This window comes from Octopus bimaculoides, chromosome 2, assembly GCF_001194135.2.
Source record: "Octopus bimaculoides isolate UCB-OBI-ISO-001 chromosome 2, ASM119413v2, whole genome shotgun sequence".
NCBI classification, from domain to species: Eukaryota; Metazoa; Mollusca; class Cephalopoda; order Octopoda; family Octopodidae; genus Octopus; species Octopus bimaculoides.
In genome coordinates, this window is record NC_068982.1 from 150,398,141 (window position 1) to 150,412,406 (window position 14,266).

The following is a 14,266-nucleotide window of genomic DNA, read 5'->3' on the forward strand; positions in this document are numbered from 1 at the left end:
CAAAAACCATCTTTTCAAATTTTTTAATTTTAACTTTTTTTCGGGGAGCGGGGAATTGAAAATTTTGAAAATATGGTTTTTAGCATATTCAGAATCTCTGTCATCGAAAACAGGAATCCACTGAAAAAAAAAAAAAAAGGTCAATTTTTTTTTCGTGCCGATGTATTTGTTAGACATTAACCGAAAAAAACCGCAAAGGGGCTGCTGTCCATGATCTTTACTTCCGCCAATCATTCTTTAATTTTTTTGCGCGTAGGTTTTGCTGTTACATTGTCGAAGCCAATAGATGAGCGAAGTTACCGCTATCTCTGGGCAGGGTTTTCTTTTTTCTCATTGGCAGGGTCCTCTGAACAAACGTAGTACACATTAGAGTACTTATCTCATTCATCATATCTGATATCTAAGCAAAGTCTATCCAAATGTAAGACAAATATCATTGCTTCCTCTCATCTACTGCTGCACTCAGTCAAAATAGAAAAGCTCTACTTAGTTGTAAGAACCAGATTTCCCTCAAATCAATGGAAGGACATAGGGGATGAAGTAGCTCTGGATACATTGAAAAGTAAAGACAATGTTCGCGACTGGAATTTCTCCTAACTATAATTCTCAGCGTTCCTTGTAACGGACATTACCCTTTACATAAATTTTATAAATACTCAGGCTAAATATCAGCCTACAGAAGATTAGTTAAGGACACTGACCCCTATAAATATTACTATTGATGTGACAAAAGTCTGAATGTACTGTGCAATTCATGTTCGAGCAGTCTTTATTAGTTGAATGACTGTGTATAATAATTGCTAAATTATATTAGGCAAAGTCTTATACACTAAAATGTAATGTCAGGTACTTTGCATACTATATAAGACCTTGCTACAACCATTATACCTGTATGTGTAAATTTTAAAATCTAACATCTAATTGTTATAGTTGGATATTATTTTATATTTTAGGTAATACCGACTGAGCAAAATATCCAGGATGGGTGGATATCCCGTGAAATGACAGTTTTCTTGAAAATATTCCTATATCAGTTTCAAAACTAATTTGCCTTGAGTTTAAAACAGTGGTTCCCAACCTTTTCACTACCAAGGACCCCTTTTATTTAAATGAGTTGGGAACTTGTTTAAAATATGTGCAAGAACAACAGTTGTTTTTAATCTAGTTTTGTTTGCAATTTGAGGTGTTTTACATTTGTTTTGTTTGCAATTTACAAATCTTGGTTGAATTAAATTCACCTCAAGTTCAAATCTCACGAGATTAGATTTGTACAACTAATTGTAAAGTGCTATACACTTTGTGTTTTCACACCCCATCGTTATCTCCCCTCTCTCCAACTGAGGTAACCATGTATCTAAAAGATACTTATTTCTATCCTTCTGTTCATACTCTTCTCATCACTTGGTACATAACCATCTCCCTCAATATACCCCCCCCCATTCAGTTGAGGGGTAAGTTACTTAGTGACCTCAGTGTTGCCACATAAAAAGCACCCAGGACATTCTGTAAAGTGGCTGGCATTAGGAAGGGCATCCAGCTGTAGAAATGCCAATGCAAACAGTAGAGCTTGGCAGTGTTCTGGCTTGCCAGCTCTTATCAGAACGTCCAACCCATGCCAGCATGGAAAGAGGATGTTAAAGATGAGTTACTGAAACCAGTAAAGGAATATAAGATACTAATAATTGTTTTCTTTTTCCCTATTACAAATATTTCAACCACTAGTCTGTTGAAATAGTTGTCCACAGAAGTGGATCAGCTTAACAATGATGCTGTATCTATACATGTCGGTAGCATTGCCATGCTGATTTTGTCAATTTAATATCTTTTACTATGCTCTTATCACTGTGATAGATTCCACTTATTTTCATTCTTAAAATAACTTCATTCTTGATCTGTCTGTCTCTTTCTAGCTGGGTAACCATGTACCTCCTCTACAGCAAGACACCTATTTCTGTCTCATTATATAACCTTTCATCATCTGACACAAGATCACCTCCTCCAATGCTTCTTCCCTTCTCAAAGGATTGATCTTTGTCTTGCAAGTTACTTGGTGACCCTGCCAGTGATGATGTCACATAAAAAGCATTCAGTCCACACTGTAAAGTGATTGGCATTTGGAAAGGCATCCAGCTGTATAAAAACCATGCCAAAACTGACCTCGCCTGTGCTTTTGCTAATTAAAAAGCACTTGGTCCACTCTACCGGGCGGTTGGTGTTAGGAAGGGCATCCAGCCATAAAAACCCGGCCAAAACAGACACAAGTCTGGTGCAGGCTCCTGACAAACTGTCTAACCCATGCCAGCATGGAAGGTGGATGTTAAACAATGTTGATGCCTCCATGCTGAGAACGATGATGCATTAAATATGTTTGCAGTTTCCACCAAAGATGTATTCTGTGACAGTCGCCTTCCTTTCTTGGATGGCTGAATTCTCTTCAGGAGCAGTTCATTTTTTTTACCACTTTTCACCTTATTTCTAAACATTTCTTTTATATTTTTCAAACTCTCCCCTCACTGCTACTGGAAAAATATGTCTATAGTTTGAAATTTTACTCCTATTTCATGTTTTTCCTATTTAACTACTATGAGTATATTTCTATTCCAATGGTGGATTCTTCATTCGTTTCAATGGTGAATATCCAGTTGTTTGATCAACTGAATTCCTACTTGTGAAATGAAAGTAGAAGACGAATATTCTGCTAACCTGTATACCCTTCATACAATTCTCAGGCTAGATCTTTGAATTACAGGTACAATCCTGTGAAGTAGGATTTTGCTTCCTTGGTGTATACATTGGTTGTCTTTGTGCAGTTAAGTAAGGCATCTTTTATTAACATTTTTCTGGAAAGATGTCTCTTTGCATATGGATGATGCCTGTGTGTAGAGGTTTAAAGCATGAAGAGTGGGAATTGTTAGGTGATATCTACATTAATCACTTGTCAGTTTCCATTAAGTTATATGTAGATAGCCACAACTGCAGTCTCTTTGACCTGTCAGTTCAGTCTCTACAATTGTACCTGAAAGAATAGTACATAAGAGAACATGTGCATTTGATATGATAAGGCTTTTAGTACCTTAATAGGATTTTTATAGAAACTTATAGTAAAATGTTAATTTACTGAAAGAATTGTGGGGTTACTTTTGAGCATCTGAAATCTAGGGTAGATGACTGCAGTAACATGGCCATGTAGTGTAAGTAGATAACTGTTGGGTTTGATGGAAAGGTCTCCTAATAAGAATAAGCAAAGATGTAGTGGTGTTGATTGGAGAAAATGAGTAACTATCAATTGAAATATGGAAATTTTGCAATTCAGTGGAAAATATTGTTATAAAGAGTTACACTTTTAGATATTTAGTTGTCATCGTTTTACATCTGCTTTCTATGCTGGCATTTAAATCAGGTTTCCGACATCCTAATCTCTTCTGAAATTATATGGATTCTAAATGCAACTCATCAGTATAAAATATTGATTTAGTGAGAAATAAAGTAAAAATGCATTTATAATATTAGCAATATATGCATGATAAAAGCATTCTAACAGTTGTGTGTATTCATTTTATACTAATGTCTGAACTGTAAAGGGCTGCAGGACAGGAGTAAACTATCAGCAATGTGTCATCGAAGTTTGGGAAAAGTTTTTTTTACTGCATTTGAAAGTATAGGATACAGTGCAAATTCACATAATTATGTGATTCCATTTGAATTGCAATTATGTTTGTGTTGGTGGCAAAAAGTGCATCCAGCTGTAAAAATCCTGCCTCAAAAGTTTTTGTCTGAGTCATGCTAACATGTAGAATGAATAATGTAATACTTTAAACATCACAATTATAACTGCATCTCTGTTTGAAATGAAGTTTCTATAACTGAAAAATCTGTTCCAGGTTCTTTTTTTCTAAATAATACATTCACTCTCACTTGCTATCATTTTTCTAGTTAGAAGTTGACATATAAATGGAAGGTTAGATGATAAAAGAAACAAGCTCAAACATTTTCCATTGCTAATATTTTACTTGCCACAAGTAATTGGAAGCAAAAGAGGCAGAAAAATCTGTATTTAGTTTTACATTGAATAAAAATTCTATACAAGCCTCCATTTGAAACAGCATTGAATATAATGTTCAAACATATTACAAAGACATGCTATCAGCTTCAAAATATTTTGTAGCACTTAAAACTAATATGCATTTCCATTACTGTCCTGGTTTACCAATTGAAAAATCAGTATATTTCTAGGCTTTCCATAAAGACCAATATATCTATAGCATTAAATATCAAAGATTTTATTGAAGCATATATTACCAGATGTTGTTTCTGATCATGCAATAGGCTTAACACATTTTGCCTAATGCTAGGATATCTTGAAATATATACTGGACATTTTAAGCCCAAAGTTACTGTTGAAAGAAGCAGAGTAGATTGTTTCTGACCTTAATATACATTTAAAAAATAGGGAGAAGTTGGTAGCTGCTCAGATTTGTTTTAAAATTGGTAAAATGGAAAGGAAAATGTTAATGAGAACAATGGAAGTCTTGAAAATTCACACTGAGACTTTTACATGTGCATATTATCAAATGCTGGGTTGCTATTGTGTAAGATATATTTGTGACAGCATATTCAGCATATCATTGAGCAGAGAGACTGCTTGGAGTTGAAAATTCAAGAATCTAAGACAAGATTGACATAATTCTGGATGAATTGGCTGCATTCCATTCTGGCTTTCATAAAATATATACTGCCTATATTCAATCGAATAAATCCATACTGAATTCTTTAACATAGTACAAGGGAATCGATAATTATAGTGGATATTATTAATTACCATTAAAAATAAGCATTAGGTCATGATATTTCATTACTAGTTGTGAATTAAGTAATAAGTTGGTAGAATGGTTAACTGAAAAGTTTTAGTATTCAAAATGTAATACACACACACATGTATATGTGTGCATGTATTAATAGTGAAGTGTTGTTGCTTTATAAGAAAAGAAAGCAACACAACTGCTGAAATAGTAATAGCAGTAGACTAACAATTAGCAGTCTAAAAGATGGCAAATTACAAGGGAAGATAGTCTTCAGTTCATTGTCTCAGTTGTAATATTACAACTGAGACTTCCTTACATATGAGAACTTTTTTTTTTCTTTTTAGTGTGAAAAAGTTCATCATATAATTTATACTATTTTCTTGCTGGTAACTTTGAATACTTATATGAATTCCTTAGTATCTTCTCAGTTGATCATTTTCAAATCATTAACACATCTCATTTGTTTTTTGTTTTTTATATCAAATCATTCAGTTATACCAAATTAAATACAAGGCAATATTTCTGTCCAACCTGAAACGTTAGTAATCGAGAATTTTGCTGCTAGAGGATGAATGACTCTCATTGCATTGAGATAGGGGGATGAGGAATTTTGTGATTAAATTTTGATTCATTTGAATATTTTATTGTTTTAATAAAACAATTTTCTTGGGAAAATGGAGAATCATTAAATGATTTTGGTTGACTGGCAAATAATATACAAATTAAGATTGTGAAGCAAGCATTAGTATTTTAAACTAGACATTTACACAATGAATATTTAGATTAGAAATTTTTTGGTTTTCTCATCGATATTGAAACGACCTCTAAAATAAATCGTCAGTGATTTCAGTCATATAGGAAAACAGATTTTGTAAGGAAGAAGTCTCTTACAAGATGAATTCCAGCTAAAACATGACGGAATTACAGGGAAAAAAGTAAGAGAGAAGGTGAAAGATTGCAGTGGAAGTAGTTGAAAAACTATTGCGTAAGAATGAGAATAGTCAACAGCAACCTCCACCTTCTGGTTCACCCTCTACTAAATGTAAAGTCTCTTTGGGTCGAGCAAAACCATTTTTCACACCGTCCCAGCCTTCTTCAACTGTAATTTTACCTTCTTCTAACATTTGATATATGTCTCTAGCAACAACTAGAAAGGCTTCTTCCACATTTGTACCAGTTTTGGCGGAAGTCTCTAAAAATCTTAGTCCATGATATTCAGCAAATTGACGTCCTTCCCGGGTTGTCACTTTACGTTCATTATCCTTATCTGATTTGTGGCCAACAATCAGATAAACAGCCTTATGTGGTTCTATATGCAACTGCGACTCTTTCAACCAATCCTCCAAGTGTTCAAAACTACTGCGTTTTGTTATGTCATAAACTATTAAAGCTCCAACAGAGTTTCGGTAGTAAGATCTTGTTATGGATCTGAAAAATCACAGAAAGAAATTTGAATAAGATTGATGAAATATATATATATATACACACACATATATATACTAAGCAAGATAACTGATGTGGTTGTAAAAAGATGTTAAATAATGTCAATATATGAAAAACATTCCAAACACTGTCAGTCAAAATCTCTCTCCGCAATCTGATAAGAGAAGAGGTATCTATAAGAAATGTTCACTGATGTATGAGGTTATACCAAAAGTGGTTTCTCACAATTTAAATTCCTGGTTATACAAGAACATATCAACTGACCATTTTTGTACAATATGGTTAACTTCTTACACTATGTTGCATTTAGATTACTGTCTGAATGTATAATAATTCAACCATAAATGATTAGTCTTTATAAGAATTACCAAATGAACCTCAATGTGATCATCTAAAAATAACCAAATCTTTGTACACCTTCAAAATAACACTATATCCCCCTCATACTCTAGGACTGTACATTGTGAGAGGTAAAACCAAACAAATTATTTACAAGAGGGAAAAATGTGAAGAACTTTGTGTGTTGAGGGGAGTGTGAATCAGAATGCCATCAGCACATGCTATGTTGGAGGGATTTAACAGAAAACCTCTAACTCAAGAGGCAAAAATCAATGAAACCCACAGGTGGCCAGTTAAGGATATTTCTGTGCCTGACTCCATCAAGTGTAATAAATTAGTTTCAATGAATTTCTCAGGAGTGTGGGGTACTGGTGAGTGTCACAGAAGTGCAGATAGTAATCACTATACTTTTTACAGAAAGTATACAGTGATTGCTAACCAATGTCTCATATTTGGGATGCTGGAAAGTGATAATGAAATCTGGGAGATTACTCTTGGGGAGGGGACACCTTTCTCAAAAATCTGGCTTGATGCCTGTAGTTCAAGATTGAAGAATATAGCAAGGACAGTGATTGATTTGAACCAACTGGAGGTGTTTCATTATTTGGTATGTATAATGGAAGCATAAAGTTTTGTAATAGTATGCGTGTGCAATATGGAATTGGATGCAAACATTCTGTCAGTAATGTTTACAGAGCCATTAAAGGTAAAGAGAAATAGAGCTGGAAGATTTCACAAGTTGAGAAAATATCTTTTTATCAAGAGATTAGCTGCAATTTGCAGGTTGTGCATCTTGAAATTTTGCATTTCAAATGGTAATTATAACAGAAGTGGATAGAACCACCCAGATGTTACGGATGGATAATTTTTCTAGTTGTAAGCCAGGTTCTTTATCTGAACAATACAGGAGATTTGAAGTCATGGGCTTAGGTTGTGTGAAGAAAAGAGGTTGTCTTGGGTACGTTAGTGGTGAAGTATATTTGCTGCCTGGTACAGTTTGTGTAAAACTGATTGAGCTTTGGTATGAAAGGACATAAGACAGTAGGGCAACTGTGGGAAAAGCATGCAGTTAAAACTAAATCACTATTTGCTTTCATCAAAAGCCTATGACAGGGTCCCTTCCCTTATCTGGTGGTTACTGTGAAGCTACAAGTAAAAAAATGGCTGGTAAAATCCATACAAGCCACATAGGGGGTGCTGTCAGTAAGATAAATACAGCAATGAAGACTGTGCAGGTAGGGGACTATCTCCAGGTCATAAGAATTCAAGACCAGTTGTCCATGGGAATTCTTAAATGCTGATGACCTTGTCATAGTGAAATCTGCTGTAGAATTAGAAAAAAATGTAGAAGCAAAACCTGGTATCAACAGGTGATAGAATTAATTTAATTTAGCACTTTGCTAAATTTTGAGAAATTGGAAAAAAAAAAAAAAAAAAGACCACTGAAGTAGATAATTCATGAAGAATTTAATAATCCTGTAAACACTATTGAATAATTAATGCTATGATATTCATGTTGACTGAAATATATTTAAGTCAAATGATCACTGTGAGGTAGGTAGAGCTGGTAAAGAGGTTAAATGGTACTTGAGGTGACAGTTCATCCTTCTGCAGTCAATAAACAAATGAAATCATTCTAGTTATATCAGAGTTTATGAATAAAAGCATCGTGTGAAGTTTATAGGTACAGTCCATTCATCCCAAGTAAAACCATTAAAAAAATATACAAAAAAGCAAACAAAAACTATCCATACATAAAGTCTTGTTTTATTTCAATTAATGGTGGTAGTTTATGCTATATAATTTATAAGGCATCATTGTTAATATGCTTATAAATTAAGAAAGTTCACATAGTATGTGTATACACATAAAAACATAAATATGAACACACCTAGTGTTTATATGTTTATGCCATGCTTTATATGCACAAACGTTTTAAGTCCTCAATATATGAAGTATGCAGAGTGTGTGTGAAGGTAACTATATAATTAACTTAATACCATGGCCTCACGTGAGACTACAGTATGAATTTAATAATACATTTACCAAGACACACATCTGAAATAAAAATATAAAACAAATTCTAAAATAAAATAACTTAAAATAAACATTTTTTTGTTAACATTACAAATCTGAGGAAGAGGACTCTGATAAGGTTGATGTTTAATTCGACCACCTGTAGGCTTATACCTGGAAGGAGAATGTAAGCATGGAAGAAACACTATTGGATTGGATTGGATTTCTGAGGAAGAAAGGTTTGATGTAGGAATTTGAAGCTACAACATATAATGGGATAGGTGGGTTTAGACATGGAAAGTGATTGCAACATACTGGGCTAGCATTTAGCCAATATAAGTCTAGCAACTGTTGCATTCAAGAAATGTAAATGATATTCTAGTATAGACATGTTTTTCTATGTTTAGGGTTAGTGTTCAGAAAATTTAGAAAAATCACCAACGAGATAACCTCAAAATGATTAAGTATTTTGTCAATTTATCTCCTATGGTGTAATCTGAATCCTTAGAGTACAACAGATCTTGTCGGTAACTAATCTTTAGAGTGACAGTACTTCTCTCAACATTAATAAAAAATGAAGATGGCTTTGTAATGTCATACTTGAAGTTGTGATCATGAATAAGCAGTCTAATTAATATAATTATTAGTAAAACTAGAGATATTTGTAATATATTGATGCTACTTTGTTAGTTTCATCTTTTTGAAGAGAGATAATATATTCAAGATTTTCTTTATCTCATTTTTTTACAGCTTTAAATTAATAAGTTGCTAAAAAGTAATTATTCAAACAGACTGAATTTCAAGTTATTCATTGTCGTCACCAAAGTGAATATGTTTTTCATAATAATAAATTGGCATTTGAAGATAAGACTAATTTATTAGTGACATATCTGTATTGGATTTTAAAAGTTCCATTCGGCTAAATATTTTGCTTGGTTTTCACTTAATTGTTATATAATTCTTTTAGGAGCCCCATGAAATAATTGTGAGTGAAAAACTAAAAGATAGGGGATGGTAGGTCCTATAATGTATTTCCTCATAGTTGTAATGACTGAGGTCTGTATATGGCAACTGATTGTTTTCTGAGGGCCTGCAAAGTCAAAGGGGACCAGTCATCTTTTAAAAGCAAAGAGAAGAAAAAAAAAGCATTAATTTAATCAATATAACATGAAGTCTAAATGAATGTATGCAGTGTCTGATTGATTCAAAGATAATTTGAAGTGAATGTAAAGGAAAAGATAGAGTGGAGAAATGAACTAGCCTTTTACCTAATATGTATTAGCTTTATCTGAATATGATAGAGAAAGATTAAAACTACTTCATATTTCAACCTTTGAAATTGAGAATATTCAGTAAAAAAATACAAGCAATATTGTGATCGCCAAAAATGGTGTCCCAGCATAGCAACAATTTAATGACTGAAATCAGTAAAAACACAACCATCAAATTAATTAAAATATTAGGAGGATAATAACTCTTGGACTAAAACTGGCTAAGGAAACTCTTTACTACTTCTGCAGAATACAACCTATTTATTGACAGAGATATGATAAAATGTGCCCAATTTTCACTAAGATATACACAACAAAGTGGGCCAGTTTTCTTTGTTGCTATATGTGCTATGTGACTATAACTGCAATGAGTGTCAAAACTCATGCAACCTATGGACACCCGGAAAATGATAATGATAATTGGCCAACAATTGAAAGCTTCCTTTTAATTTGATAAAACCTAAATTAAAAAGGCAAAAAAAAAAAAAACGAGTAGACTGGTGGTAGTCTGCATTGGGAAAAGTTCTGATTGTTTCTCTCTAAATTTAGCAGTACCCTATCCACAAACAGTATCATAGCAATATTTTCACATTCACATCTACTAAAAAACATCTTTAGTTAGAAATACAAAATTTTCACACACACAGTCCATGACATATCCCAACATCATTAATTTCATTATTATATTATATAGAGTCTATAGTCTAATAAATTTAAATATTTCACTACAACAAATTTGATCATATCTTTATTTGAAATTATTTCAAATTTCTAAGTTATACATGCATTAGTGTTGGAGAAACTAACTCATTATAATTCCCTACAAATTTTACAGCCAGTATGCTTTAGGTCAGTCAGCTTCTCTTTTCTACGTTGTCACTTTCCCCTCACACCATCATGCTTTGAAGCTGACTGAATAGTAGCAGTTATAACTGAGTCAGTTAAAAGTAAACAACTCTTGAGTTGAATTTGCTGGATTGCAATTTTTGGCAGAAGCAAGATGAAATTTTAAACTTAATTGAATCTTTATTTAAAATTTAATTTATTTAAAATCTTTCCTTTAAACATGCACTGATGTAGGTTATACAACCAGCCTGTTTTGGATTAATATGTACCCACACCAGCAAATGTAACTAACAATTTCTCAGATGTCAACATTCAACAATCCTTCTATATAGTACTATAGAGACAGTTTTACTTCACACCCAGAGTTCCTTTGCAACCCTGCCAACTCTGGAGACAATCTTTATGCCAAGCAGCATCGGTTAACAACCAAGCTTCTCCCTGTCAGTAACTAAGGTTCTTCTTTTCCCTTAACCCTTTAGTATTCAGATTACTTAGTCATACATTATCTTGTAACTTTGAGATTTGAATGACATGATTGTGTATTTTTAGAACAATATTGTAAGGTAAGTGTGAGAAGCTGGATCTGGCCAATTTGAACATAAAACCAGTAGAATATTTTGGCTAGACAGAGCCAGTTTAAATGCTAAAAATGGTAGATCATACAACTAAGAAATAGATTCAGCAAGAGACATCACAGGCTACCAGTCTTGGACAGAAGTAACTATAAATAAGAGCCTACATGAGATAAAAGGGACTCTTCTATCTGGCTTGCACTGGACAATTTCTTTACGGTTGGTGGCACAATATAATGCATACAGTACACTCTGTAAACTGGCTGATGATAAGGGCATCAAACAATAGGAACCATGCAAAAAATGAAATAAACAAGTAAGATGTGAACTGCACAAGTTGTAAAACAGCCTATCCAAGTACAAGTGTAATTACTCTGAATAAGAACTGGAATTACCTGTAAAGTTGTTGTTATTACTAACCATTGGAGGGTGGTGGATTAGCAGAATGGCAGTATTTATTTATAACTCCTAAGCTCTATTTCTAAATCCTGTCAAGGTTAATTTTGTTTACATTTTACCAGGATTGATTAAAAAAAAAAGTATAAGTCATGGGGTGGCGTCAATTTAATCAATTCATGGTCTTGCACCTATGTTTGAAATCATAACCAAAAGTCATAATATTTATTAGAGAATATTAGTGTTGCTGAACAACTTTCAATTTGTAGAAATCACATCAGATTTAACAATAGTCTTTTAAGCAAGCAAACATGCTGACCAGTACTATGAAGTAGATACATTTATGTAGGGAGAGAGAGAGAGAGAGAGAGAGAGAGAGAGGGAAAGTGAGTGTGAACTGAAGATTGTTTTATCATTAAGAAAATATTTTAATGGGACTATAGTTTAAGAAAAATCAATAGATATGAAGCATTATCTTGAAAAAGAGGCCATTCAAAACAAACATAAAAGAGTTTTCTCAACTAGAACTAGATGTCTTATATGAAATTACTGAAAAAGTACCTAGCCCAAGAGTCTAAAACAACATACAAGAGACTATAAAACTCCTAATATGTATCAGTAATCATGCTGGTAGCTCATCACAAATAGCTGAAGCTACTCAATCAAGATACAAGTAAATATCTTGAGCCAGGATGGACAAGTAAGTTACAAACTAAAATGTTATTTCCATGAAGAAACATCTAATAGATTCTTAGTTACGAAATGTAACACAGATAAAAGCAAAACCACTTTCTCCACTCCTCTATAGTAGTAAGTTTTTATTTCAACACTATTTTCTCTTTTCCACACATCATCTCTCACTTCCTTCTTTTACACAGAATCATAGATTTATTGCTATAACTTTCATGTAAATTCAAATGTACACAATAAAGGATTGGAGTAATGGACAGCTGGAATTTCTAAATAGAAGGACCTACTGAGGGCTAAAGACCGAATTCAGCTGGGGCAAAGTTTCAGCCAGAACAAGGGTGATATGGTGATGGAAGTGAGATAGATAGGACTATAAAAGCAAAGAACCAGGCTTGGAAAGATTGGAAAATGGAGGCAGCAAAGAATTATATCAGAAAGGTAGCTAGATGACAGCTTTATTAAGCAAAGGCAGAAGCAAAAAGGGAAAAGTTTGCCAATGTCATATAGTATGAGGTGTTTTGGATTGTAAGACAATGTATCAGAAAGAATCGAGATATTGTCGGAGAGAAGTGAGTATGGATGTTTAATGATATGATTCAAAAAAGAAAGTAACACTTCCATGCCTTTATGGAAGTGTTACTATGAAAGGGTATTAAATGTGGAAAATGCATGGGATAATCTTTCCAACATGGACCCAACAGAGGGATCAGCTATCCTAGTATGATAGATATGGCAATTAAGGATATAGAGATAAGGAAAGCCCCTGATCTACTGTGTATCACAACTGAGATGCTTAAAATATCTGTAACCTAATGTCCATGTTCCATGCTGGCATAGATCCAGAGGCTGCATCATGAATGTCTTCTTTGGCATGGTTTCTACAGCTGGATGCCCTTCCTAATGCCAACCCTAGCCCAATTAATTAGGAACAGAATTAGAATGGATGAAGTTTGGTTTTGTGCCAGGGAGAAGTACTACTGATGCCATCTTCCTAGTAAGAGAACTGCAGAAGTATTGAACTAAAAGTAAACCATTGCACTTGGCATTTGTTGACCTGGAGAAAGCCCTCAACAGAGTCACTGCCTCTATGATCTGGTGATCTTTGAGGAAGTTAGGAGTAGATAAATGGCTTGTGAAAGCCATGTACAGGGATACTATCAATAATTGAAAGTTAGTCATGAGTGCAGTGATGAGTTCACCAGGGCTCAGTTCTCTGTCCCCTTCCATTCATCATTGTCATCCAGGCCTAACAGAGGAGCTTATGACCTGTTACCTTTATACTCTGAAGGTTTGCTCTGGTTTCCCATCACTAGCATTTTATTGTCTTCCCATTTACTCCCGACCACCCTTAAAAAAGGCAGGGTAGCCATGTCTTTTCTCTATAGCAAGATACCTGCATTTATTTGTCCCTCTACCATATTTAAATTTCTCAACACTTGGGATAAAGCCACCTCCCTTCTCTCAAATAGTCCCTGCACCAATGAGTCAGGAGGGCTTTTCTTTTCCCTTTTCATATTCTTACCTGTTTTGTAAGTTACTTTGTGACCTCACTGGTGCTGGTGGCACAAGAAAAGTACTTAGTACACACTGTTAAGTGGTTGGTATTAGGAAGAGTATCAAGCCGCAGAAACCATGCCAAAGCTGACATTAGAGCTTGACACAGTCCTGCAAACTTATTAAACCATTAAACTCATGCAAACCTTAAATAGTGATGATAATGATGATGATGATGAAGAACAATTAATTTATTACTACACATTTGTTTTTTATCTCTGAACTTTGCTGAATTTGTAGAAATCCCAACACATTTAACAGTATTCTTTTAAGAAAGCAAAAAGAAAAACACCAGCCAGCAGTTCTGGGTGGTTTCCACTTCTTTTCATTACACCAT

At 33.9% G+C, this 14,266-nt stretch overlaps 1 protein-coding gene and 1 long non-coding RNA gene across 2 annotated transcripts in view; one reads left to right on the plus strand and one right to left on the minus strand.

The window, feature by feature from the left end:
• LOC128247039 (uncharacterized) overlaps window positions 1-4,859 on the plus strand; it is a 6,594-nt gene extending 1,735 nt beyond the window's left edge. Inside the window, exon 2 of the long non-coding RNA XR_008263466.1 lies at window positions 954-4,859. This is a non-coding gene — a long non-coding RNA (uncharacterized LOC128247039). The remainder of the gene's footprint in view (window positions 1-953) is intronic.
• The window catches only part of LOC106872135 (ras-related protein Rab-39B), a 37,267-nt gene continuing 26,989 nt past the window's right edge, over window positions 3,989-14,266 (minus strand). The window contains exon 2 of the mRNA XM_014919007.2: window positions 3,989-6,230. Within this exon, the coding sequence (XP_014774493.1) occupies window positions 5,804-6,230 (427 nt within the window). The 3' untranslated portion in view covers window positions 3,989-5,803. The remainder of the gene's footprint in view (window positions 6,231-14,266) is intronic.